The 27,901-nt window shown below is 38.5% G+C and overlaps 2 protein-coding genes across 2 annotated transcripts in view; both read left to right on the top strand.

Moving 5' to 3' along the window:
- Positions 1 to 27,901, top strand: part of LOC128661174 (integumentary mucin A.1-like) — a 95,065-nt gene that overhangs the window by 32,328 nt on the left and 34,836 nt on the right. The gene's annotated exons all lie outside the window — the stretch shown is intronic.
- On the top strand, positions 22,612 to 26,578 carry LOC128661740 (uncharacterized protein K02A2.6-like). Its single transcript, XM_053715959.1, has 2 exons — positions 22,612 to 24,507; positions 26,535 to 26,578. Exons 1-2 carry the CDS (start codon positions 22,626 to 22,628, stop codon positions 26,576 to 26,578), a joined length of 1,926 nt encoding a protein of 641 aa, XP_053571934.1. The 5' UTR covers positions 22,612 to 22,625.

Raw genomic sequence — 27,901 nt, 5'->3', positions numbered from 1 at the left:
ATCCCTCGGTAGATCGCCCCTCGAGCCATACCTTCTGCCGATGGTGCTGGCGGTTATCTGAGGCAGCATATACAGGGTCCACCTCGTGAAGCGGCCCCAAATATTCCTCCATAGGGGCCTCTTGGTTAACACAGAGGGTCCGGGCCGGACGATATGCCCCAGAGGGGTAATTGTAATTCCTGGGTGTCTGGTGCGTATTAAGGGGGCAGCTAGCCATGAAATGCCCAGGTTGCTTGCATCGGTGGCAAGTCGGTCTGGGACGCTCAGAGCTGTTATTGGGTGGTCCTGAGTGTCGGGCGGGCTCTGCGGGCACCGGGGCTCGGAATTCAGCACGAGGGGGTGCACGGTAAACCTCTCTGGGTTCTACCCGTGCTGGAGCTCGGTAGTTCGTGGGTTCGTGAAGACGGGAGTCATAATGTTCATCGGCCAATTTGGCTGCTTCTTCTAAGGTAGAAGGTCGCCTGTCTCGCAGCCATTCCTTCCCTTGCTGTTCCATGCCATTATAAAAATGTTCTAAGAGAAACAATTGTAAAATTTCCTCACCAGTCACCGCTTTACTTCCGCTCATCCAGTGATTTGCCACTCTCCGCATTCGGTGCGCCCATTCCATATGGGTATCGTTAGGCTTCTTTTTCGTGCCCCGAAATTGTCGGCGATACGCGTCCGGAGTTACCGCGTACCGTCGCAACAGTGTCTCCTTAACTAGCTCATACTGTGTCACTTCCTCAGCACCCAGAGTACGAAAGGCTTCCAGGGCTCGCCCGGATAGTTTCCCAGACAATATCGTGGGCCACTCCCTGTTGGGAATCTGGTGCAGGGCACATTGCCTTTCGAAGTCCGCCAAATATTCATCAATCCCTGTCTCGCTCTCTAGGAAGGGTCGAAATGCTGCATAGGGTATCTTGGGCCTCCCAGCATTTTCGACAGGGATGATTACCTGCGGGGCTTCAGCATTGCGGTGTGCGTTCGCTAGGTTGAGTTCGTGGGCTCGAGTCTCTCGTATATCCTTGTCCGCTTCCGCCATCAACTGCTGTACCAATTCCATGGAGGGGTTCGGCCCGTACAGTGAGAGCCTCTCCCGAACAATCCTGGTTTTTTCGTCACTAATCGTGGTCGGTGTTTCCGCCATTGTGAAGCTCTGATCCAGTTCGGTCAATTCTGCGATCAGCTCTCTCCTCGGCCGGTTGCTGGCGTACCCCCCTCTGCTTTCAAGTAAATCCTTTAGGGTTGTACGCTTCAATTTTTCATAAGCGCTCTCCATCCGTTCTGTACCTCTCCTAGGAAATCCAGGAAAAATCCCACCGCTGCCGCCAAATGTTATGGTTACCCTTAGTCTCGCTGAGAGATGGACCGCTTAGTAGCCTGGATTCCTATTGCTGAAGAGGGGAGAAGCTGCTTTCCATAGTATTCTATATGAGTCTCGCAAATGTAGAATAATCCCCCTTAGCTGTAGAACAGCTAGGATACCCTTCTGCCCACAAAAACGAGTCAACGCTGCGATTGAGGGACAACCAAGAACTGAGGACTGGGATGCCCAGCCTGCTTTTTATTTAGGTCACATGCACACAGGGCACTCCCAGGGGGGGAAGCATAAAATCCCCCATCACACATTTAGACAACGCCCTTGTGACAGGCCACCGCAGATAACAAGTACACACAAGAAAACAATTGAGTCCTTCTTATCACATAAACTTAATTACAGTACACAATATGCTAGGAAACCTGCCTCAGAAAATAGTTTTCTCAAAACTGAACAGAGTTAACCCTTTATGAAATGATACTTGTTACAGTTTTCTTGGAGCCCTTCTTAGGCGCTGGCTTGGCTGGTTCAGGCATTGCTGCTGGGAAATAAGTTCTTCACAACAAAATAACTAAGGCTTCTGTAACAGTGTGTTATAGTATGATTGTGTGTAGGAGTGTGCTTGTGTGTGAGCATGTATATTAGTGTTCATGAGTATGTGTGTGAGAGTATGAATATGTGTAGGAGTGTACTTGTGTGTGATCATGTATATTAGTGTGCATGAGTATGTGTGTGAGAGTATGAATATGTGTAGGAGTGTACTTGTGTGTGATCATGTATATTAGTGTGCATGAGTATGTGTGTTATAGTATGAGTGTGTGTAGGAGTGTGCTTGTGTGTGATCATGTATATTAGTGTTCATGAGTATGTGTGTTATAGTATGATTGTGTGTAGGAGTGTGCTTATGTGTGTTCATGTATATTAGTGTGCATTAGTATGTGTGTTATAGTATGATTGTGTGTAGAAGTGTGCTTGTGTGTGATCATGTATATTAGTGTGCATTAGTATGTGTGTTATAGTATGATTGTGTGTAGAAGTGTGCTTGTGTGTGATCATGTATATTAGTGTGCATTAGTATGTGTGTTATAGTATGATTGTGTAGGAGTGTGCTTATGTGTGATCATGTATATTAGTGTGCATGAGTATGTGTGTTATAGTATGAGTGTGTGTAGGAGTGTGCTTGTGTGTGAGCATGTATATTAGTGTGCATGAGTATGTGTGTTATAGTATGAGTGTGTGTAGGAGTGTGCTTGTGTGTGATCATGTATATTAGTGTGCATGAGTATGTGTGTTATAGTATGATTGTGTGTAGGAGTGTGCTTATGTGTGATCATGTATATTAGTGTGCATGAGTATGTGTGTTATAGTATGAGTGTGTGTAGGAGTGTGCTTGTGTGTGATCATGTATATTAGTGTGCATGAGTATGTGTGTTATAGTATGATTGTGTGTAGGAGTGTGCTTATGTGTGATCATGTATATTAGTGTGCATGAGTATGTGTGTTATAGTATGATTGTGTGATCATGTATATTAGTGTGCATGAGTATGTGTGTTATAGTATGAATGTGTGTAGGAGTGTGCTTATGTGTGATCATGTATATTAGTGTGCATGAGTATGTGTGTTATAGTATGATTGTGTGTAGGAGTGTGCTTATGTGTGATCATGTATATTAGTGTGCATGAGTATGTGTGTTATAGTATGATTGTGTGTAGGAGTGTGCTTGTGTGTGAGCATGTATATTAGTGTGCATGAGTATGTGTGTTATAGTATGATTGTGTGTAGGAGTGTGCTTATGTGTGATCATGTATATTAGAGTGCATGAGTAAGTATGTGTGTTATAGTATGATTGTGTGTAGGAGTGTGCTTATGTGTGATCATGTATATTAGTGTTCATGAGTATGTGTGTTATAGTATGAATGTGTGTAGGAGAGTGCTTATGTGTGATCATGTATATTAGTGTGCATGAGTATGTGTGTTATATTACTATATGTGTGTCGGAGTGTGCTTATGTGTGATCATGTATATTAATGTGCATGAGTATGTGTGTTATAGTATGAATATGTGTAGGAGTGTGCTTGTGTGTGATCATGTATATTAGTGTGCATGAGTATGTGTGTTATAGTATGAGTGTGTGTAGTGAGTGTGCTTGTGTGTGATCATGTATATTAGTGTGCATGAGTATGTGTGTGAGAGTATGAATGTGAGTAGTGAGTTTGGTTGTGTGTGAGCACGTATATAAGTGTGCATGAGTATGCGTGTTATAGTATGATTGTGTGTAGGAGTGTGCTTATGTGTGATCATGTATATTAGAGTGCATGAGTATGTGTGTTATAGTATGATTGTGTGTAGGAGTGTGCTTATGTGTGATCATGTATATTAGTGTGCATAAGTATGTGTGTTATAGTATGATTGTGTGTAGGAGTGTGCTTATGTGTGATCATTTATATTAGTGTGCATGAGTATGTGTGTTATAGTATGATTGTGTGTAAGAGTATGCTTATGTGTGATCATGTATTTTAGTGTTCATGAGTATGTGTGTTATAGAATGATTGTGTGTAGGAGTGTGCTTATGTGTGATCATGCATATTAGTGTTCATGAGTATGTGTGTGAGAGTATGAATGTGTGTAGGAGTGTGCTTGTGTGTGATCATGTATATTAGTGTTCATGAGTATGTGTGTTATAGAATTATTGTGTGTAGGAGTGTGCTTGTGTGTGATCATGTATATTAGTGTTCATGAGTATGTGTGTGAGAGTATGAATGTGTGTAGGAGTGTGCTTATGTGTGATCATGTATATTAGTGTGCATGAGTATGTGTGTTATAGTATGAGTGTGTATAGTGGCGTGCTTGTGTGTGATCATGTATATTAGTGTGCATGAGTATGTGTGTTATAGTATAATTGTGTGTAGGAGTGTGCTTATGTGTGATCATGTATATTAGTGTGCATGAGTATGTGTGTTATAGTATGAGTTTGTATAGGGGCGTGCTTGTGTGTGATCATGTATATTAGTGTGCATGAGTATGTGTGTTATAGTATAATTGTGTGTAGGAGTGTGCTTATGTGTGATCATGTATATTAGTGTGCATGAGTATGTGTGTTATAGTATGAGTGTGTGTAGGAGTGTGCTTGTGTGTGATCATGTATATTAGTGTGCATGAGTATGTGTGTTATAGTATGAGTGTGTGTAGGAGTGTGCTTGTGTGTGATCATGTATATTAGTGTGCATGAGTATGTGTGTTATAGAATGATTGTGTGTAGGAGTGTGCTTGTGTGTGATCATGTATATTAGTGTGCATGAGTATGTGTGTTATAGTATGAGTGTGTGTAGGAGTGTGCTTGTGTGTGATCATGTATATTAGTGTGCATGAGTATGTGTGTTATAGTATGAGTGTGTGTAGGAGTGTGCTTGTGTGTGATCATGTATATTAGTGTGCATGAGTATGTGTGTTATAGTATGAGTGTGTGTAGGAGTGTGCTTGTGTGTGATCATGTATATTAGTGTGCATGAGTATGTGTGTTATAGTATGAGTGTGTGTAGGAGTGTGCTTGTGTGTGATCATGTATATTAGTGTGCATGAGTATGTGTGTTATAGTATGATTGTGTGTAGGAGTGTGCTTATGTGTGATCATGTATATTAGTGTGCATGAGTGTCTGTGTTATAGTATGAGTGTGTGTAGGAGTGTGCTTGTGTGTGATCATGTATATTAGTGTTCATGAGTATGTGTGTGAGAGTATGAATGTGTGTAGGAGTGTGCTTGTGTGTGATCATGTATATTAGTGTGCATGAGTATGTGTGTTATAGAATGATTGTGTGTAGGAGTGTGCTTATATGTGATCATGTATATGAGTGTTCACGAGTATGTGTGTGAGAGTATGAATGTGTGTAGGAGTATGCTTATGTGTGATCATGTATATTAGTGTTCATGAGTATGTGTGTGAGAGTATGAATGTGTGTAGGAGTGTGCTTATGTGTGATCATGTATATTTGTGTGCATGAGTATGTGTGTTATAGTATGAGTGTGTATAGGGGCGTGCTTGTGTGTGATCATGTATATTAGTGTGCATGAGTATGTGTGTTATAGTATAATTGTGTGTAGGAGAGTGCTTATGTGTGATCATGTATATTAGTGTGCATGAGTATGTGTGTTATAGTATGATTGTGTGTAGGAGTGTGCTTGTGTGTGATCATGTATATTAGTGTGCATGAGTATGTGTGTTATAGTATGATTGTGTGTAGGAGTGTGCTTATGTGTGATCATATATATTAGTGTTCATGAGTATGTGTGTGAGAGTATGAATGTGTGTAGGAGTGTGCTTATGTGTGATCATGTATATTTGTGTGCATGAGTATGTGTGTTATAGTATGAGTGTGTATAGGGGCGTGCTTGTGTGTGATCATGTATATTAGTGTGCATGAGTATGTGTGTTATAGTATAATTGTGTGTAGGAGAGTGCTTATGTGTGATCATGTATATTAGTGTGCATGAGTATGTGTGTTATAGTATGAGTGTGTGTAGGAGTGTGCTTGTGTGTGATCATGTATATTAGTGTGCATGAGTATGTGTGTTATAGTATGAGTGTGTGTAGGAGTGTGCTTGTGTGTGATCATGTATATTAGTGTGCATGAGTATGTGTGTTATAGTATGAGTGTGTGTAGGAGTGTGCTTGTGTGTGATCATGTATATTAGTGTGCATGAGTATGTGTGTTATAGTATGAGTGTGTGTAGGAGTGTGCTTGTGTGTGATCATGTATATTAGTGTGCATGAGTATGTGTGTTATAGTATGAGTGTGTGTAGGAGTGTGCTTGTGTGTGATCATGTATATTAGTGTGCATGAGTATGTGTGTTATAGTATGAGTGTGTGTAGGAGTGTGCTTGTGTGTGATCATGTATATTAGTGTGCATGAGTATGTGTGTTATAGTATGATTGTGTGTAGGAGTGTGCTTATGTGTGATCGTGTATATTAGTGTGCATGAGTATGTGTGTTATAGTATGATTGTGTGTAGGAGTGTGCTTGTGTGTGATCATGTATATTAGTGTGCATGAGTATGTGTGTTATAGAATGATTGTGTGTAGGAGTGTGCTTGTGTGTGATCATGTATATTAGTGTTCATGAGAATGTGTGTGCAGGGCCGGATTTACATCTCAGGTGGCTGTAGGCACAAAAACCTGTAGGACAACTAAAAATAAATATTAGATGTAAAATGACATTTTCCCTTTTATGGAGATACACAAATACACACACCAATTGCAATATTTGTTGTAATGGAAGCTACACCAAAAATCAATATTCACTTGACTCAAATGGACATACAATTTCTATTATGTATAACAAAAAGAAATCATGTTAAACTTTTAATGCAAAATATTCTAAAGAAAACCCTATTTAAAGGGACAAAAAATGTGACAGTTTGCTGGGCATTTTATTATTGCACTAGTGCTTGCACAGAAGTGTGTAAGCCTCTTGCAAAAGAGTTAAACACATAGTCAATGTCAGTTCTGAGACAGCAATACATATCTGTGCAGACCCAGATGGGCTCATAGGACATGTTTATTGACAAGCCATTAGTGTATTGCTTTTCTGGAGATGACTTTGACTATGTGCTTAACATTTTATTGGAGTTAAACACAGTTTTGTGTAAACAATACCAATATTAAAACTAACAGCATGCAAGCTCATCACCATCAACAACCTGTGCAGCCAGTGGAAGAAAATATAAAATGTAGGTATTTTTTTCCACTACATGAAAAAAATCTTGTAAACTCTGATATTTTTTGGTACAAATACACACAGATGTTACATTTATTTTGTTCTGAAATATAAATATCATATGATGTCGAAGGAAAACATGGAATGTTGTAGATTATATGTAATCCAGGGGTCAACAAATGTGTTTAAAATTAGAACTTAGAAATTCAATTTACCAAAATACAAAAATACCACACTTACTTGATAAAAGAACAGATTAACAATTTTTAATGTGATGTGTGTGTGTGTGTGTGTGATGTGTGTGTATGTTTATATATATGTGTGTGTGTGATGTGTGTGTATGTATATATATATGTGTGTATGTATATATATATATATATATATATATATATATATATATATATATATATATATATATATATATATATATACACATACATACATACAAACAAATATGCCATGTGAGTGGTTTACACACATACACATTTTACAGCCTTACAGTCTACAAACTTTGTTTTCAAAGTGCCCTAAAGGCTGTAAATCACAATTGGCAGCTTGTAATAAAGAGCAGAGCAGCTAGTCCCACATAACCTCCACACCTCCAAGGCCTTTATAGAACAAAAACATTCATCCTGAAGCAGAATTTAAACTCCTAGCTATAAAAAAGGAATACAGCACATAACAAGTGAATACACTGCAACCCTCTCTGGTAGCCAAGGGGTTAAAGTGCTCTGCTTATTATGTTTTCATTCTAGGCAGCATTAGAAGCCTTGTACAGTCCTAACCTGTTCTGAAGCTTTAATTCCTCAACAAAAAGTTTCCGCACCACATCAGCATGGAGCTTGGCTGTGTGAGGCAACATAAGTACATAAAATAAAATTGAAACTAAACATGCCTGGTGAAAATGGGAGGGGTTTAGTTTTAATCTTTGCCCCTCTCTCCTTCATGGCTCCCTCAACTGCTGTAAAATATTCCCAATGAAACACTCGACTTTGTAGGCACCTGGCAGCACAATTCTTACTAAAATAAATGCCCTCATAAATTTTTTTTTTTTTTTTTATTACTGACAGGCAGGCGCCCCTCACTGCAAGGCGCCTGTAGGCACATGCCTACTGTGCTTAATGGGAAATCCGGCCCTGTGTGTGAGAGAGTATGAATGTGTGTAGGAGTGTGCTTATGTGTGATCATGTATATTAGTGTCCATGAGTATGTGTGTTATAGTATGAGTGTGTGTAGGGGCGTGCTTATGTGTGATCATGTATATTAGTGTGCATGAGTATGTGTGTTATAGTATGATTGTGTGTAGGAGTGTGCTTATGTGTCATCATATATATTAGTGTGCATGAGTATCTGTGTTATAGTATGATTGTGTGTAGGAGTGTGCTTATGTGTGATCATATATATTAGTGTGCATGAGTATGTGTGTTATAGTATGATTGTGTGTAAGAGTGTGCTTATATGTGATCATGTATATGAGTGTTCATGAGTATGTGTGTTATAGTATGATTGTGTGTAGGAGTGTGCTTATGTGTGATCATTTATATTAGTGTGCATGAGTATGTGTGTTATAGTATGATTGTGTGAAGGAGTGTGCTTATGTGTGATCATGTATATTAGAGTGCATGAGTAAGTGTGTGTGTTATATTACTATATGTGTGTCGGAGTGTGCTTATGTGTGATCATGTATATTAGTGTGCATGAGTATGTGTGTTATAGTATGAGTGTGTATAGTGGCGTGCTTATGTGTGATCATGTATATTAGTGTGCATGAGTATGTGTGTAATAGTATGATTGTGTGTAGGAGTGTGCTTATGTGTCATCATATATATTAGTGTGCATGAGTATCTGTGTTATAGTATGATTGTGTGATCATGTATATTAGTGTGCTTGAGTATGTGTGTTATAGTATGATTGTGTTTAGGAGTGTGCTTATGTGTGATCATGTATATTAGTGTACATGAGTATGTGTGTTATAGTATGATTGTGTGTAGGAGTGTGCTTATGTGTGATCATGTATATTAGTGTGCATGAGTATGTGTGTTATAGTATGATTGTGTGTAGGAGTGTGCTTATGTGTGATCATGTATATTAGTGTGCATGAGTATGTGTGTTATAGTATGATTGTGTGTAGGTGTGTGCTTATGTGTGATCATTTATATTAGTGTGCATGAGAATGTGTGTTATAGTATGATTGTGTGTAGGAGTGTGCTTATGTGTGATCATTTATATTAGTGTGCATGAGTATATGTGTTATAGTATGAGTGTGTGTAGGGGCGTGCTTATGTGTGATCATGTATATTAGTGTGCATGAGTATGTGTGTTACAGTATGATTGTGTGTAGGAGTGTGCTTATGCGTGATCATGTATATTAGTGTGCATGAGTATCTGTGTTATAGTATGATTGTGTGTAGGAGTGTGCTTATGTGTGATCATATATATTAGTGTGCATGAGTATGTGTGTTATAGTATGATTGTGTGTAAGACTGTGCTTGTGTGTCATCATGTATATTAATGTGCATGAGTATGTGTGTTATAGTATGAATGTGTGTAGGAGTGTGCTTATATGTGATCATGTATATGAGTGTTCATGAGTATGTGTGTTATAGTATGATTGTGTGTAGGAGTGTGCTTATGTGTGATCATTTATATTAGTGTGCATGAGTATGTGTGTTATAGTATGATTGTGTGTAAGAGTGTGCTTATATGTGATCATGTATATGAGTGTTCATGAGTATGTGTGTTATAGTATGATTGTGTGTAGGAGTGTGCTTATGTGTGATCATTTATATTAGAGTGCATGAGTAAGTGTGTGTGTTATATTACTATATGTGTGTCGGAGTGTGCTTTTGTGTGATCATGTATATTAGTGTGCATGGGTATGTGTGTTATAGTATGAGTGTGTAAAGTGGCGTGCTTATGTGTGATCATGTATATTAGTGTGCTTGAGAATGTGTGTTATTGTATGATTTTGTTTAGGAGTGTGCTTATGTGTGATCATGTATATTAGTGTTCATGAGTATGTGTGTTATAGTATGATTGTGTGTAGGAGTATGCTTTGCTTATGTGTGATCATGTATATTAGTGTGCATGAGTATGTGTGTTATAGTATGAATGTGTGTAGGAGTGTGCTTGTGTGTGATCATATATATTAGTGTGCATGAGTATGTGTGTTATAGTATGATAGTGTGTAGGAGTGTGCTTATCTGTGATCATGTATATTAGTGTGCATGAGTATGTGTGTTATAGTATGAATATGTGTAGGAGTGTGCTTATGTGTGATCATGTATATTAGTGTTCATGAGTATGTGTGTTATAGTATGAATGTGTGTAGGAGTGTGCTTATGTGTGATCATGTATATTAGTGTGCATGAGTAGGTGTGTTATAGTATGATTGTATGTAGGAGTGTGCTTATGTGTGATCATGTATATTAGTGAGCATGAGTATGTGTGTTAAAGTATGATTGTGTGTAGGAGTATGCTTTGCTTATGTGTGATCATGTATATTAGTGTGCATGAGTATGTGTGTTATAGTATGATTGTGTGTAGGAGTGTGCTTGTGTGTGATCATATATATTAGTGTGCATGAGTATGTGTGTTATAGTATGATTGTGTGTAGGAGTGTGCTTATGTGTTATCATGTATATTAGTGTGCATGAGAATGTGTGTTATAGTATGATTGTGTGTAGGAGTATGCTTTGCTTATGTGTGATCATGTATATTAGTGTGCATGAGTATGTGTGTTATAGTATGAATGTGTGTAGGAGTGTGCTTATATTTGATCATGTATATGAGTGTTCATGAGTATGTTTGTTATAGTATGATTGTGTGTAGGAGTGTGCTTATGTGTGATCATGTATATTAGTGTGCATGAGTATGTGTGTTATAGTATGAATGTGTGTAGGAGTGTGCTTATGTGTGATCATGTATATTAGTGTGCATGAGTATGTGTGTTATAGTATGATTGTGTGTAGGAGTGTGCTTATGCGTGATCATGTATATTAGTGTGCATGAGTATGTGTGTTATAGTATGATTGTGTGTAGGAGTGTGCTTATGTGTGATTGTGTATATTAGTGTGCATTAGTATGTGTGTTATAGTATGATTGTGTGTAGGAGTGTGCTTATGTGTTATCATGTATATTAGTGTTCATGAGTATGTGTGTTATAGTATGAATGTGTTTAGGAGTGTGCTTATGTGTGATCATGTATATGAGTGTTCATGAGTATGTGTGTTATAGTATGATTGTGTGTAGGAGTGTGCTTATGTGTGATCATGTATATTAGTGTGCATGAGTATGTGTATTACAGTATGATTGTGTGTAGGAGTGTGCTTATGTGTGATCGTGCATATTAGTGTTCATGAGTATGTGTGTTATAGTATGAATGTGTGTAGGAGTGTGCTTATGTGTGATCATGTATATGAGTGTTCATGAGTATGTGTGTTATAGTATGATTGTGTGTAGGAGTGTGCTTATGTGTGATCATGTATATTAGTGTGCATGAGTATGTGTGTTATAGTATGATTGTGTGTAGGAGTATGCTTTGCTTATGTGTGATCATGTATATTAGTGTGCATGAGTATGTGTGTTATAGTATGAATGTGTATAGGAGTGTGCTTATATGTGATCATGTATATGAGTGTTCATGAGTATGTGTGTTATAGTATGATTGTGTGTAGGAGTGTGCTTATGTGTGATCATGTATATTAGTGTGCATGAGTATGTGTGTTATAGTATGAATGTGTGTAGGAGTGTACTTATGTGTGATCATGTATATTAGTGTGCATGAGTATGTGTGTTATAGTATGATTGTGTGTAGGAGTGTGCTTATGTGTGATCGTGTATATTAGTGTGCATGAGTATGTGTGTTATAGTATGATTGTGTCTAGGAGTGTGCTTATGTGTGATCGTGTATATTAGTGTTCATGAGTATGTGTGTTATAGTATGAATGTGTGTAGGAGTGTGCTTATGTGTGATCATGTAGATGAGTGTTCATGAGTATGTGTGTTATAGTATGATTGTGTGTAGGAGTGTGCTTATGTGTGATCATGTATATTAGTGTGCATGAGTATGTGTGTTATAGTATGATTGTGTGTAGGAGTGTGCTTATGTGTGATCATCTATATTAGTGTGCATGAGTATGTGTGTTATAGTATGATTGTGTGTAGGAGTATGCTTATGTGTGATCATGTATATTAGTGTGCATGAGTATGTGTGTTATAGTATGAGTGTGTGTAGGAGTGTGCTTGTGTGTGATCATCTATATTAGTGTGCATGAGTATGTGTGTTATAGTATGATTGTGTGTAGGAGTATGCTTATGTGTGATCATGTATATTAGTGTGCATGAGTATGTGTGTTATAGTATGAATGTGTGTAGGAGTGTGCTTATGTGTGATCGTGTATATTAGTGTGCATGAGTATGTGTGTTATAGTATGATTGTGTGTAGGAGTGTGCTTATGTGTGATCATCTATATTAGTGTGCATGAGTATGTGTGTTATAGTATGATTGTGTGTAGGAGTATGCTTATGTGTGATCATGTATATTAGTGTGCATGAGTATGTGTGTTATAGTATGAGTGTGTGTAGGAGTGTGCTTGTGTGTGATCATGTATATTAGTGTGAATGAGTATGTGTGATATAGTATGATTGTGTGTAGGAGTGTGCTTATGTGTGATCGTGTATATTAGTGTGCATGAGTATGTGTTTTATAGTATGATTGTGTCTAGGAGTGTGCTTATGTGTGATCGTGTATATTAGTGTTCATGAGTATGTGTGTTATAGTATGAATGTGTGTAGGAGTGTGCTTATGTGTGATCATGTATATGAGTGTTCATGAGTATGTGTGTTATAGTATGATTGTGTGTAGGAGTGTGCTTATGTGTGATCATTTATATTAGTGTGCATAAGTATGTGTTATAGTATGATTGTGTGTAGGAGTGTGCTTATGTGTGATCATGTATATTAGTGTGCATGAGTATGTGTGTTATAGTATGATTGTGTGTAGGAGTATGCTTATGTGTGATCATCTATATTAGTGTGCATGAGTATATGTGTTATAGTATGATTGTGTGTAGGAGTATGCTTATGTGTGATCATGTATATTAGTGTGCATGAGTATGTGTGTTATAGTATGAGTGTGTGTAGGAGTGTGCTTGTGTGTGATCATGTATATTAGTGTGAATGAGTATGTGTGATATAGTATGATTGTTTGTAGGAGTGTGCTTATGTGTGATCATGTATATTAGTGTGCATGAGTATGTGTGTTATAGTATGATTGTGTGTAGGAGTGTGCTTATGTGTGATAATGTATATTAGTGTGCATGAGTATGTGTGTTATAGTATGATTGTGTGTAGGAGTGTGCTTATGTGTGATCATGTATATTAGTGTGCATGAGTATGTGTGTGGGAGTATGAATGTGTGTAGGAGTGTGCTTGTGTGTGATCATATATATAAGTGTGCATGATTATGTGTAACATACATAGTAGATAAGGTTGAAAAAAAGACTGAAGTCCATCGAGTTCAACCTATACAAATCTAAAATACTTACAAAAAGCTCCAGTTAAGCTTAAATAACCCCATTAAAATGTGACCCATTTAATACTAGCAATCATATCCATGAATTTTGTTAGTATACAGAAACTTATCCAGACTATTTTTAAATGTATCTATGGTATTGGCATTCACTACCTCCTTTGGTAATGAGTTCCACAATTTTATTGCTCTCACAGTGAAAAAACGTTTCCGTTGCAGGAGATTAAATCTCCTTTCCTCCAACCTTAAATTATGACCTCTTGTCAGAAACAATTTTCTTGGAATAAACAGAGCTTCTGCCATCTCTGTATATGGGCCTTGAATATATTTATATAAAGTAATCATGTCACCTCTCAAGCGCCTTTTTTCTAAAGAAAACAGACCCAGTTTGGCTAGCCTCTCCTCATAGGTTAATTTCTCCAATCCCCTTATTAGCTTTGTGGCCCTTCTCTGAACTTTTTCTAGTTCTGCAATATCTTTTTTAGCAATTGGTCCCCAGAACTGCACTCCAAACTCAAGGTGAGGTCTTACCAGGGCTTTATATAATGACAGAATTATGCTTTCCTCCCTTGAATCAATACCTCTTTTAATACATGCTAGTATCTTATTAGCCTTTGAAGCCGCTGCCCTGCATTGTGCACCCATCTTTAGCTTGTTATCTATTACTACTCCCAAATCCCTTTCCTCCTGTGTTTGGCTAAGTCTTGTCCCATTTAAAAAATACGTAGCCTGCTTATTTTTACTTCCAAAATGTAGACCCTTGCATTTTTCCGTATTAAATCTCATTTTCCATTCACTTGCCCATAGTTCTAATTTTAGCAAATCCCTTTGTAAAGACAGTTCATCCTGCTCTGACCTTATGACCTTACTTAACTTAGTATCATCTGCAAAAATAGAGATGTCGCTATTTAATCCTTGCTCCAAGTCATTTATAAAAATATTAAAAAGAATAGGGCCCAGTACTGATCCCTGGGGGACGCCACTGATTACCTTTGTCCAATCTGAGTATGATCCATTTACTACTACTCGTTGCTCCCTATCTTTTATCCAGTTATTTATCCATGAGCTAACATTTTCAGCTATTCCCAGTCCCTTAATTTTGTGCATTAATCTCTCATGTGGCATCTCTCATTAATCTCTCTACTGTGTGTTATAGTATGATTGTGTGTAGGAGTGTGCTTGTGTGTGATCATATATATAAGTGTGCATGAGTATGTGTGTTATAGTATGATTGTGTGTAGGAGTGTGCTTATGTGTGATCATGTATATTAGTGTGCATGAGTATGTGTGTTATAGTATGATGGTGTGTAGGAGTGTGCTTATGTGGGATCATGTATATTAGTGTGCATGAGTATGTGTGTGGGAGTATGAATGTGTGTAGGAGTGTGCTTGTGTGTGATCATATATATAAGTGTGCATGAGTATGTGTGTTATAGTATGATTGTGTGTAGGAGTGTGCTTATGTGTGATCATGTATATTAGTGTGCATGAGTATGTGTGTTATAGTATGATGGTGTGTAGGAGTGTGCTTATGTGGGATCATGTATATTAGTGTGCATGAGTATGTGTGTGGGAGTATGAATGTGTGTAGGAGTGTGCTTGTGTGTGATCATATATATAAGTGTGCATGAGTATGTGTGTTATAGTATGAGTGTGTGTAGGAGTGTGCTTGTGTGTGATCATGTATATTAGTGTGCATGAGTATGTGTGTTATAGTATGATTGTGTGTAGGAGTGTGCTTGTGTGTGATCATGTATATTAGAGTGCATGAGTATGTGTGTTATAGTATGATTGTGTGTAGAAGTGGGCTTATGTGTGATCATGTATATTAGTGTGCATGAGTATGTGTGTTATAGTATGATTGTGTGTAGGAGTATGCTTATGTGTGATCATGTATATTAGTGTGCATGAGTATGTGTGTTATAGTATGATTGTGTGTAGGAGTGTGCTTATGTGTGATCATTTATATTAGTGTGCATAAGTATGTGTGTTATAGTATGATTGTGTGTAGGAGTGTGCTTATGTGTGATCATTTATATTAGTGTGCATGAGTATGTGTGTTATAGTATGATTGTGTGTAGGAGTGTGCTTATGTGTGATCATGTATATTAGAGTGCATGAGTAACTATGTTATATTACTATATGTGTGTCGGAGTGTGTTATGTGTGATTATGTATATTATTGTGCATGAGTATGTGTGTTATAGTATGATTGTGTGTAGGAGTGTGCTTATGTGTGATCATTTATATTAGTGTGCATGAGTATGTGTGTTATAGTATGAGTGTGTGTAGGGGCGTGCTTATGTGTGATCATGTATATTAGTGTGCATGAGTATGTGTGTTATAGTATGATTGTGTGTAGGAGTGTGCTTATGCGTGATCATGTATATTAGTGTGCATGAGTATCTGTGTTATAGTATGATTGTGTGTAGGAGTGTGCTTATGTGTGATCATATATATTAGTGTGCATGAGTATGTGTGTTATAGTATGATTGTGTGTAAGAGTGTGCTTATATGTGATCATGTATATGAGTGTTCATGAGTATGTGTGTTATAGTATGATTGTGTGTAGGAGTGTGCTTATGTGTGATCATTTATATTAGTGTGCATGAGTATGTGTGTTATAGTATGAGTGTGTATAGTGGCGTGCTTATGTGTGATCATGTATATTAGAGTGCATGAGTAAGTGTGTGTTTTATTTTACTATATGTGTGTTATAGTATACAGGAAGTGCAGAATTATTAGGCAAATGAGTATTTTGACCACATCATCCTCTTTATGCATGTTGTCTTACTCCAAGCTGTATAGGCTCGAAAGCCTTCTACCAATTAAGCATATTAGGTGATGTGCATCTCTGTAATGAGAAGGGGTGTGGTCTAATGACATCAACACCCTATATCAGGTGTGCATAATTATTAGGCAACTTCCTTTCCTTTGGCAAAATGGGTCAAAAGAAGGACTTGACAGGCTCAGAAAAGTCAAAAATAGTGAGATATCTTGCAGAGGGATGCAGCACTCTTAAAATTGCAAAGCTTCTGAAGCGTGATCATCGAACAATCAAGCGTTTCATTCAAAATAGTCAACAGGGTCGCAAGAAGCGTGTGGAAAAACCAAGGCGCAAAATAACTGCCCATGAACTGAGAAAAGTCAAGCGTGCAGCTGCCAAGATGCCACTTGCCACCAGTTTGGCCATATTTCAGAGCTGCAACATCACTGGAGTGCCCAAAAGCACAAGGTGTGCAATACTCAGAGACATGGCCAAGGTAAGAAAGGCTGAAAGCCGACCACCACTGAACAAGACACACAAGCTGAAACGTCAAGACTGGGCCAAGAAATATCTCAAGACTGATTTTTCTAAGGTTTTATGGACTGATGAAATGAGAGTGAGTCTTGATGGGCCAGATGGATGGGCAGGTGGCTGGATTGGTAAAGGGCAGAGAGCTCCAGTCCGACTCAGACGCCAGCAAGGTGGAGGTGGAGTACTGGTTTGGGCTGGTATCATCAAAGATGAGCTTGTGGGGCCTTTTCTGGTTGAGGATGGAGTCAAGCTCAACTCCCAGTCCTACTGCCAGTTTCTGGAAGACACCTTCTTCAAGCAGTGGTACAGGAAGAAGTCTGCATCCTTCAAGAAAAACATGATTTTCATGCAGGACAATGCTCCATCACACGCGTCCAAGTACTCCACAGCGTGGCTGGCAAGAAAGGGTATAAAAGAAGAAAATCTAATGACATGGCCTCCTTGTTCACCTGATCTGAACCCCATTGAGAACCTGTGGTCCATCATCAAATGTGAGATTTACAAGGATGGAAAACAGTACACCTCTCTGAACAGTGTCTGGGAGGCTGTGGTTGCTGCTGCACGCAATGTTGATGGTGAACAGATCAAAACACTGACAGAATCCATGGATGGCAGGCTTTTGAGTGTCCTTGCAAAGAAAGGTGGCTATATTGGTCACTGATTTGTTTTTGTTTTGTTTTTGAATGTCAGAAATGTATATTTGTGAATGTTGAGATGTTATATTGGTTTCACTGGTAAAAATAAATAATTGAAATGGGTATATATTTGTTTTTGTTAAGTTGCCTAATAATTATGCACAGTAATAGTCACCTGCACACACAGATATCCCCCTAAAATAGCTATAACTAAAAACAAACTAAAAACTACTTCCAAAACTATTCAGCTTTGATATTAATGAGTTTTTTGGGTTCATTGAGAACATGGTTGTTGTTCAATAATAAAATTAATCCTCAAAAATACAACTTGCTTAATAATTCTGCACTCCCTGTAATTGTGTATAGGAGTGTGCTTTTGTGTGATCATGTATATAAGTGTGCATGAGTATGTGTGTTATAGTATGAGTGTGTGTAGTAGTGTGCTTTTGTGTGATCATGTATATAAGTGTGCATGAGTATGTGTGTTATAGTATGAGTGTGTATAGTGGCGTGCTTATGTGTGATCATGTATATTAGTGTGCATGAGTATGTGTGTTATAGTATGATTGTGTGCAGGAGTGTGCTTATGTGTGATCATGTATATTAGTGTGCATGAGTATGTGTGTTATAGTATGAGTGTGTGTAGGAGTGTGCTTATGTGTCATCATATATATTAGTGTGCATGAGTATCTGTGTTATAGTATGATTGTGTGTAGGAGTGTGCTTATGTGTGATCATGTATATTAGTGTTCATGAGTATGTGTGTTATAGTATGATTGTGTGTAGGAGTGTGCTTATGTGTGATCATGTATATTAGTGTGCATGAGTATGTGTGTTATAGTATGATTGTGTGTAGGAGTATGCTTTGCTTATGTGTGATCATGTATATTAGTGTGCATGAGTATGTGTGTTATAGTATGATTGTGTGTAGGAGTGTGCTTGTGTGTGATCATATATATTAGTGTGCATGAGTATGTGTGTTATAGTATTATTGTGTGTAGGAGTGTGCTTATGTGTGATCATGTATATTAGTGTGCATGAGTATGTGTGTTATAGTATGATTGTGTGTAGGAGTATGCTTTGCTTATGTGTGATCATGTATATTAGTGTGCATGAGTATGTGTGTTATAGTATGAATGTGTGTAGGAGTGTGCTTATATGTGATCATGTATATGAGTGTTCATGAGTATGTGTGTTATAGTATGATTGTGTGTAGGAGTGTGCTTATGTGTGATCATGTATATTAGTGTTCATGAGTATGTGTGTTATAGTATGAATGTGTGTAGGAGTGTGCTTATGTGTGATCATGTATATTAGTGTGCATGAGTATGTGTGTTATAGTATGATTGTGTGTAGGAGTGTGCTTATGTGTGATCGTGTATATAAGTGTGCATGAGTATGTGTGTTATAGTATGATTGTGTGTAGGAGTGTGCTTATGTGTGATTGTGTATATTAGTGTTCATGAGTATGTGTGTTATAGTATGAATGTTTGTAGGAGTGTGCTTATGTGTGATCATGTATATGAGTGTTCATGAGTATGTGTGTTATAGTATGATTGTGTGTAGGAGTGTGCTTATGTGTGATCATGTATATTAGTGTGCATGAGTATGTGTGTTATAGTATGATTGTGTGTAGGAGTGTGCTTATGTGTGATCGTGTATATTAGTGTTCATGAGTATGTGTGTTATAGTATGAATGTGTGTAGGATTGTGCTTATGTGTGATCATGTATATGAGTGTTCATGAGTATGTGTGTTATAGTATGATTGTGTGTAGGAGTGTGCTTATGTGTGATCATGTATATTAGTGTGCATGAGTATGTGTGTTATAGTATGATTGTGTGTAGGAGTATGCTTTGCTTATGTGTGATCATGTATATTAGTGTGCATGAGTATGTGTGTTATAGTATGAATGTGTGTAGGAGTGTGCTTATATGTGATCATGTATATGAGTTTTCATGAGTATGTGTGTTATAGTATGATTGTGTGTAGGAGTGTGCTTATGTGTGATCATGTATATGAGTGTTCATGAGTATGTGTGTTATAGTATGATTGTGTGTAGGAGTGTGCTTATGTGTGATCATTTATATGAGTGTTCATGAGTATGTGTGTTATAGTATGATTGTGTGTAGGAGTGTGCTTATGTGTGATTATGTATATTAGTGTGCATGAGTATGTGTGTTATAGTATGATTGTGTGTAGGAGTGGGCTTATGTGTGATCATGTATATTAGTGTGCATGAGTATGTGTGTTATAGTATGAGTGTGTGTAGGAGTGTGCTTGTGTGTGATCATGTATATTAGTGTGCATGAGTATGTGTGTTATAGTATGATTGTGTGTAGGAGTATGCTTTGCTTATGTGTGATCATGTATATTAGTGTGCATGAGTATGTGTGTTATAGTATGAATGTGTGTAGGAGTGTGCTTATATGTGATCATGTATATGAGTTTTCATGAGTATGTGTGTTATAGTATGATTGTGTGTAGGAGTGTGCTTATGTGTGATCATGTATATGAGTGTTCATGAGTATGTGTGTTATAGTATGATTGTGTGTAGGAGTGTGCTTGTGTGTGATCATTTATATTAGTGTTCATGAGTATGTGTGTTATAGTATGAATGTGTGTAGGAGTGTGCTTATGTGTGATCATGTATATTAGTGTGCATGAGTATGTGTGTTATAGTATGATTATGTGTAGGAGTGTGCTTATGTGTGATCATTTATATTAGTGTGCATGAGTATGTGTGTTATAGTATGATTGTGTGTAGGAGTGGGCTTATGTGTGATCATGTATATTAGTGTGCATGAGTATGTGTGTTATAGTATGAGTGTGTGTAGGAGTGTGCTTAAGTGTGATCATTTATATTAGTGTGCATGTGTAGTGTTGTGCTTACTTCCTGTTTGGTCAGATGGCACATTGAGGCTTCCATACAAAGATGATGTCATCAAGTGGGCTGTGCTTAGAATCAGTACAGTTCAGAGAAGCCATCTTGTGACAGTTTGTGATGCAGTTATAAAGTACTAGGATTGAACCTGAGCTCTGACAATTGCTTATACTAATAAATGTAATGTCAGCTACAGATCACTGCAGAGGATACAGCATCAGCCAGTCAGGAAGAGTAAGAACTGTCAGTTACACATTATAAGTTATATTGCAGTTATACAGTTAACAGTTATACAGTTATCAGTTACCCTGGATTACTATAGTGCTGCATACACAGTGTACAGGACTGCTAATATAAGGAGTGCAGCAGCCATTCCTTATAAAGGACTATATATGTGTAAATATCCATAGTACTGTGTGCAAATCTACAGGAGCACCTTGCTATGTCATGCAGTAAATAAAGTGCCAGTTTACATTTAGAAGTTGCAAGTGCATCATTCATATAAAGAGTTAATGTTTGCTATGTAAGGACATTACATCTGGCGACGAGTATACTACCACAAACTCACGCTATAATGGCTGTATTTGGAGCATTGAAAGAATTTGACCCTGAAACAGATAACTGGGTTTCCTGGACTGAAAGACTACAGCAGTATTTACTTGCCAATGACATTGGAGATACTAAGTCTGTTGCTGTCTGTCTGACAACTATTGGTGCTAAAACATATGAGATTCTAAAAGATCTGCTACACCCAGAAAAGCCAGCCACCAAGTCTTTGTCTGAAATAATACAGATCTTAACAACACATTTCCAACCACGGCCATTAGAGATTGCTGAGCGGTTAAAGTTTTATAGCAGGCGCCAAGGGGTACAAGAGACTGTATCTACATTTGCAATCAGTTTAAAGAAATTGGCCAGCACCTGTGCTTTTGGGGAGTATCTGAATATTGCCCTTAGAGATCAGTTTGTTATGGGTATCAGTACAGAATCTATTCAAAGGCGACTTTTGAAGGAGGAGAGCCTGACCTTCCAGAAAGCACTAGAGATTGCTTCTGTTTTGGAACAGGCCACACGAGACACTAGTTTACTGCAGACGCATTCTCACACTAAGGAAGAACAGGTATTTTTCTCTAATGTGAAGCAACAGACTAAACCAGCCAGTAAATATTCAGCAAAAGCAGCATCGCCTATTAACTGTTACAGATGTGGAGCACAGAATCATGTAGCTTCTGAATGCAGATTTAAAAATGCTCGTTGTCATGGCTGTGGTAAAATAGGACACTTAAAGAAGGCTAACAGAGGATCTCAGCAGAGTGTCTCAAGCAAAACTCATAAGAAGGGAAATTACCACATGGCTTATAAGGGAGCCACATCAGACTCAGAAGAGGAAATGACTGTTCAGAGTTTGACTCATTGACTGTATACACCATGACAGCAGTGTCTGAGCCTTTGACCGTTCATGTTAATATTGAAGGAAAAGATTTGACCATGGACTTAGATACTGGGGCTGCAGTTTCAGTTATGACAATTAAAGATTGGAAACAGCTGGAAATTCCAGTATTGCTGCAGCCCACTACCTTGAAGCTACAAACATACTCCAGAGAAGTCTTGACGCCACTGGGGTGTGCATCTGTATCTGTGTGTACAAACAGTAAAACTGCCAATCTTACACTATATATACTAAAATCAGGTGGCCCACCTCTTTATGGAAGGGACTGGATACGGGCCCTTGGCATGCCTGAGAGCCTCAAAAACAGTGAAGTTCATCATATTGGAGTTGATCGTGCCCAGTGGATTCAGAACATTAAGACCAAATATGCCCCGGTGTTTGAAAGTGTTCTGGGAAAAGTTAAGAACAAAAGGGTACGGTTACAGTTAAAACCTGGAGCAAGGCCAAAGTTTTTCAAAGCACGAACTGTGCCATTCGCTTTAAGGGCAGGAGTTGATGCTGAACTGAGGAGGTTAGAAGAGTTAAAGATTATAACCCCAGTGCATCGTAGTGAGTGGGCTTCTCCTATTGTACCGGTAAGAAAGAAAGATGGACAGATCCGAATATGTGGAGACTTTAGGATGGCGTTGAATGAACAGTTAGCAGTGGATAAGTATCCATTACCCAGAACAGAAGAGATTTTTGCTAACTTAGCTGGGGGACAACATTTCACAAAGATTGATTTAAAAAATGCTTACCTTCAACTTGAAGTACATCCAGATTCCCGCAGGTTACTCACCATCAATACTCACCGGGGGTTATTTCAATATAATCGTATGGTCTTTGGCATTGCTCCTGCACCAGCCATCTGGCAACGCACCATGGAAGAACTGTTAAATGGACTACCCTATGTCCAATGCCTTTTAGATGACATGTTAATCACGGGCAGGACGGAGGAAGAACATCGACACAATGTAGAGAGGGTACTGCAGCGGCTAATGACCTACGGGTTGAAGGTCAACTTGGAGAAGTGTGCTTTCATGCGTGACAAATTAGAATTTTGTGGCCATGTTATAGATTGTCATGGTCTACACACTGCTGATGACAAAGTCAAGGCCTTGCAAGAAGCTCCTATACCACAGAATGCATCACAACTACGATCATACCTTGGTCTCCTTAACTATTACCACCGTTTTCTTCCCCAGCTAGCCCATACGTTACACCCACTACATCAGCTTCTTGAGACAAATCGATCCTGGTTGTGGAGCAGTGAATGCAATAAAGCCTTCCAGGAATCCAAGAACCTACTCCTGTGTTCCCGCATGTTAATGCACTATGATCTTCAGAAACCACTCATGATAGCATGTGATGCTTCGCCTTATGGTTTAGGGGCTGTATTGTCACACACAATGCCAGATGGGACAGACCGACCGGTAGCCTTTGCTTCCCGTTCTCTAACGACGGCAGAGAAGAACTATTCCAAATTAGACAAGGAAGCATTGGCCATTGTATGGGCTGTTAAGAAGTTCCATAACTATATTTATGGTAGGCAATTTACTCTTTTAACTGACCATAAGCCACTGCTGACCATCTTTAATCCAAGGAAAGGAATTTCAACCACTACAGCGGCTAGATTGCAAAGGTATGCTCTAACTTTGGGAGCATATCATTACTGCATCAAATACCGGGCCCATGATTCCCATGGCAATGCTGATGCCATGTCCAGGCTTCCACTAATGAATTCCTTACCAGTTGTTCAAGGAAGCCTTCCAAGTGTGTGTTTTACGGGTATAGTACATGCCAAACAAATTGCAAAGGAGACAGCTTGTGATACTGAATTACAACTTCTGGCAAAGTATTTGACAGATGGCTGGCCAAGAACTGGCTGTGATGTGCAGCGAGCATACATACTACGAGCGAAAGAACTCACACTCAGAAATGGATGTATTTTATGGGGTGAGAGAGTTCTGGTTCCTAATGGGCTACGACAAGCTACGTTAAAACTCCTTCATGAAGGACACCCAGGCATTGTCAGAATGAAACAGAAGGCTAGGGGTCATGTTTGGTGGCCGGCCATTGATAAGGACATTGAGAACTATGTTATGGCATGCAAAGGGTGTGTTCAAGCTCAAGGACAGCTTCCACGAGGAGCTGTACAACCATGGGACTGGCCTACTACTCCTTGGGAGAGACTATATTTGGACATTGCCGGTCCTATTGATGGAATCTCATACTTAATCATAATTGATGCACACTCTAAGTGGCCAGAAGTAATTCCAATGACAAGGACTACAACTACTGAAGTCATATCAGCATTAGAAAGACTGTTTTTAGCATTTGGGTTGCCAAGAAAACTGGTCACAGACAATGGTCCCCAGTTTGTGTCACAAGACTTCCAGAATTTTTTACATATGAATGGAATTCACCATCATCGGACGGCACCATATCACCCAGCCACCAACGGGCAAGCAGAGAGATTTGTCCAAACCTTTAAAAGGGCACTGAAAGCGCTAAAAGCAGAGAAGCAGGTTAATACTAAAAACATTTTACAATTTTTGCAACAATATAGGGTTACTCAACACCCCACCACGGGAGTTGCCCCAGCTCAACTATTGTTTGGCAGGAAAATCCGTACAAAGCTGGATTTAATCACACCAGATGTAGCAGAAACAGTCCACATCATGCAAGATAAAATGAGAGTGGGAAAACCTTCACGGACCTAAACAGAAGGAGACTTGGTTTGGTAAAGGGTGTACCATACAGAGGAAAAATGGGCACCAGGTGTTGTTGCCCAGGTTGAGGGCCCAAAGATGTATGTTATAACCACTCCATCAGGTGTGTCGCCGCCATGTGAACCAACTACGACCACGGCTAGAGAGGAGAGAACAGGCTGGTGAGGGCCATCACCTAAAAATGCAATCAGACAATGACTTTGATATCTGGGGTGGTGTTTGGCATGATCCAAACACAGGCTCTGACTCAACTACAGAAGATGACTCAGAAATACCAGCCTCAGAAGAAGAACCTTGTAATGATGAGTCAGGAAATTCTATCCAGGACCACAATAGTCATGCTCGTACTCCCAGGCAACGAACACCTGTTGTTCGTTGGTCTCCTGAAGTTAATCTCAGAGACACTCGCCGGAGACAACATGCAACATATCAGAGAAACTTTCGTCAACGTAAGAAACAAGAAGCAGCTTTCACGTCCACAATACAAGAGGATGCTGGAGAAGACTGATTTATCTTACAGTTGTTGTTGTGCAGTTAAGTTTATTTTAAAAAATAAAAAAAAATAAGTAGGAAAGGAGATGTAGTGTTGTGCTTACTTCCTGTTTGGTCAGATGGCACATTGAGGCTTCCATACAAAGATGATGTCATCAAGTGGGCTGTGCTTAGAATCAGTACAGTTCAGAGAAGCCATCTTGTGACAGTTTGTGATGCAGTTATAAAGTACCAGGATTGAATCTGAGCTCTGACAATTGCTGATACTAATAAATGTAATGTCAGCTACAGATCACTGCAGAGGATACAGCATCAGCCAGTCAGGAAGAGTAAGAACTGTCAGTTACACATTATAAGTTATATTGCAGTTATACAGTTAACAGTTATACAGTTATCAGTTACCCTGGATTACTATAGTGCTGCATACACAGTGTACAGGACTGCTAATATAAGGAGTGCAGCAGCCATTCCTTATAAAGGACTATATATGTGTATCTATCCATATTACTGTGTGCAAATCTACAGGAGCACCTTGCTATGTCATGCAGTAAATAAAGTGCCAGTTTACATTTAGAAGTTGCAAGTGCATCATTCATATAAAGAGTTAATGTTTGCTATGTAAGGACATTACAGCATGAGTATGTGTGTTATAGTATGATTGTGTGTAGGAGTGTGCTTATGTGTGATCATGTATATTAGAGTGCATGAGTAAGTATGTGTGTTATATTACTATATGTGTGTCGGAGTGTGCTTGTGTGTGATCATGTATATTAGTGTGAATGAGTATGTGTGATATAGTATGATTGTGTGTAGGAGTGTGCTTATGTGTGATCATGTATATTAGTGTGCATGAGTATGTGTGTTATAGTATGATTGTGTGTAGAAGTGTGCTCATGTGTGATCATTTATATTAGTGTGCATGAGTATGTGTGTTATAGTATGATTGTGTGTAGGAGTGTGCTTATGTGTGATCATGTATATTAGTGTGCATAAGTATGTGTGTTATAGTATGATTGTGTGTAGGAGTGTGCTCATGTGTGATCATTTATATTAGTGTGCATGAGTATGTGTGTTATAGTATGATTGCGTGTAGGAGTGTGCTTATGTGTGATCATGTATATTAGAGTGCATGAGTAAGTATGTGTGTTATATTACTATATGTGTGTCGGAGTGTGCTTATGTGTGATCATGTATATTAGTGTGCATGAGTTGTGTGTTATAGTATGATTGTGTGTAGGAGTGTGCTTATGTGTGATCATTTATATTAGTGTGCATGAGTATGTGTGTTATAGTATGAGTGTGTGTAGGGGCGTGCTTATGTGTGATCATGTATATTAGTGTGCATGAGTATGTGTGTTATAGTATGATTGTGTGTAGGAGTGTGCTTATGCGTGAGCACAGAATATCATAGAATGCTTGTACAACAAAACCTCTGTATACATTTTTTTTCAGGATGTTGCCTATTTTTACACTCACTCAGTTATCGTTATTTGGGATACCTGAAAATTTGTCTTTGCACAGAGAAAAGAATCAATGAGCTCAGGTATCAACAGAGAACAAAATGAGGCTAGAGGTTCCTACAATATTTTCATAGTGATAACAAAAATTACTTGAAAGTTATAAGAACATTAAACACCTTATTTGAGTGGTGGAAGATATTCGTTTAAAAGGAGGGATCTAACAATGGGCTAGATTACAGGTGGAGGGCTAATTTATTGTGCGCCTGCAAACGAGCAAATTCAGCCGTTTATGGGCGTGCAATAAATTACCAGCATTTACAAGTGACTGGTTATTGCTACCACAAGCTTGCTGTAGTAATTGGGTCTTATAAAACTAACCAGAGATCAAAACCCTATATAAATGCAAACTCATCCCAAATCAAGCCCATTTTAATTCCAAGGAGCCAAATTATCAATCTCTGAATGGAGCTTGATGCCCCTGTTTCCGTGTGAGCCTTAAGACCGCTACTCCATAAGTGGTCCGCCTGCTCTGAGGGCTTATTGACACCCCTGCTAGCGGCCAATCTGCATGTGCAATTTTACGATGTCGTCATTCATCGATGTCTGTTGGACATGATCCCCTGAGCGGATCATGTCGGACAGACCGTTATTAAATCGGGCCCTAAGACTGTTCTGTAGTATTGCAATAAATTAACATAAATAAAAATTAGCAGAGTGTGAACACTTTATCAATAGATAAACAGTGAAAACTCTCTGTGTGCTGCAAATGTTTTCAATAGGAAAACTCCCCAACGAGCCAATCAGAACTTGTTACTAGAGTATGGAATGCTAGCCGCTGTCATTGGTAAAACCTGTTTTGTAATATCTTTTTACTTTTGCTGACACAAATTAGAGAATTAGGTTAGGCCTGTTAAATCTGCAGTTCCCACTTTCAATTCTCAGAATGGGAGAAAAATTATTTTTTTAGCTATATTGCAGTGAAAGGGGCAAAATAAGTAATGAAAGCACATTGTATAACCTTTTTTTGTTAATTTGCGTAATTAAACATTTTTATTAAATACACACACAAAAATTGGTAATATAAAAACTGTAAGAGGTAAATACAATATTGTCAAACAATATGTTACTGACATCTAGTGGTAGTAATTCACATAAGGGATAAACCTCCTATTACGTCCTACGTTTTCAATAAAAACACAACACAACTACTTTGGGGAAAAGACCGGTCACGGTCGCGTTTATTAAACAAATTGAATTCTGCCTAATCTAGCCAATAATTAGGCAGCTAAAATCAACCTATCCCTGAACTTGTAGCAAGTTCATTCCAGTTGGTGGCGGCATCTTCTTCTAGCTAACTAACCCCTACTTATTGACGGACAAGGCCCCTCCGATGTCTGCAGCGTGGCACAGGGGTTGCGCACGCTCATT

Source organism: Bombina bombina, chromosome 5 (assembly GCF_027579735.1).
Source record: "Bombina bombina isolate aBomBom1 chromosome 5, aBomBom1.pri, whole genome shotgun sequence".
Lineage (NCBI taxonomy): Eukaryota > Metazoa > Chordata > Amphibia > Anura > Bombinatoridae > Bombina > Bombina bombina.
This window is presented reverse-complemented; position numbering and strand designations above follow the sequence as displayed.

Bases quoted from the DNA above. Each gene is read 5' to 3' on its own strand.
- LOC128661740 (XM_053715959.1), top strand. From the start codon at position 22,626: ATGGTCTTTGGCATTGCTCCTGCACCAGCCATCTGGCAACGCACCATG. The intron at 24,508-26,534 runs CCTAAACAGAAG...GTCTTTGCACAG, and splicing joins AGTGGGAAAACCTTCACGGA to AGAAAAGAATCAATGAGCTC.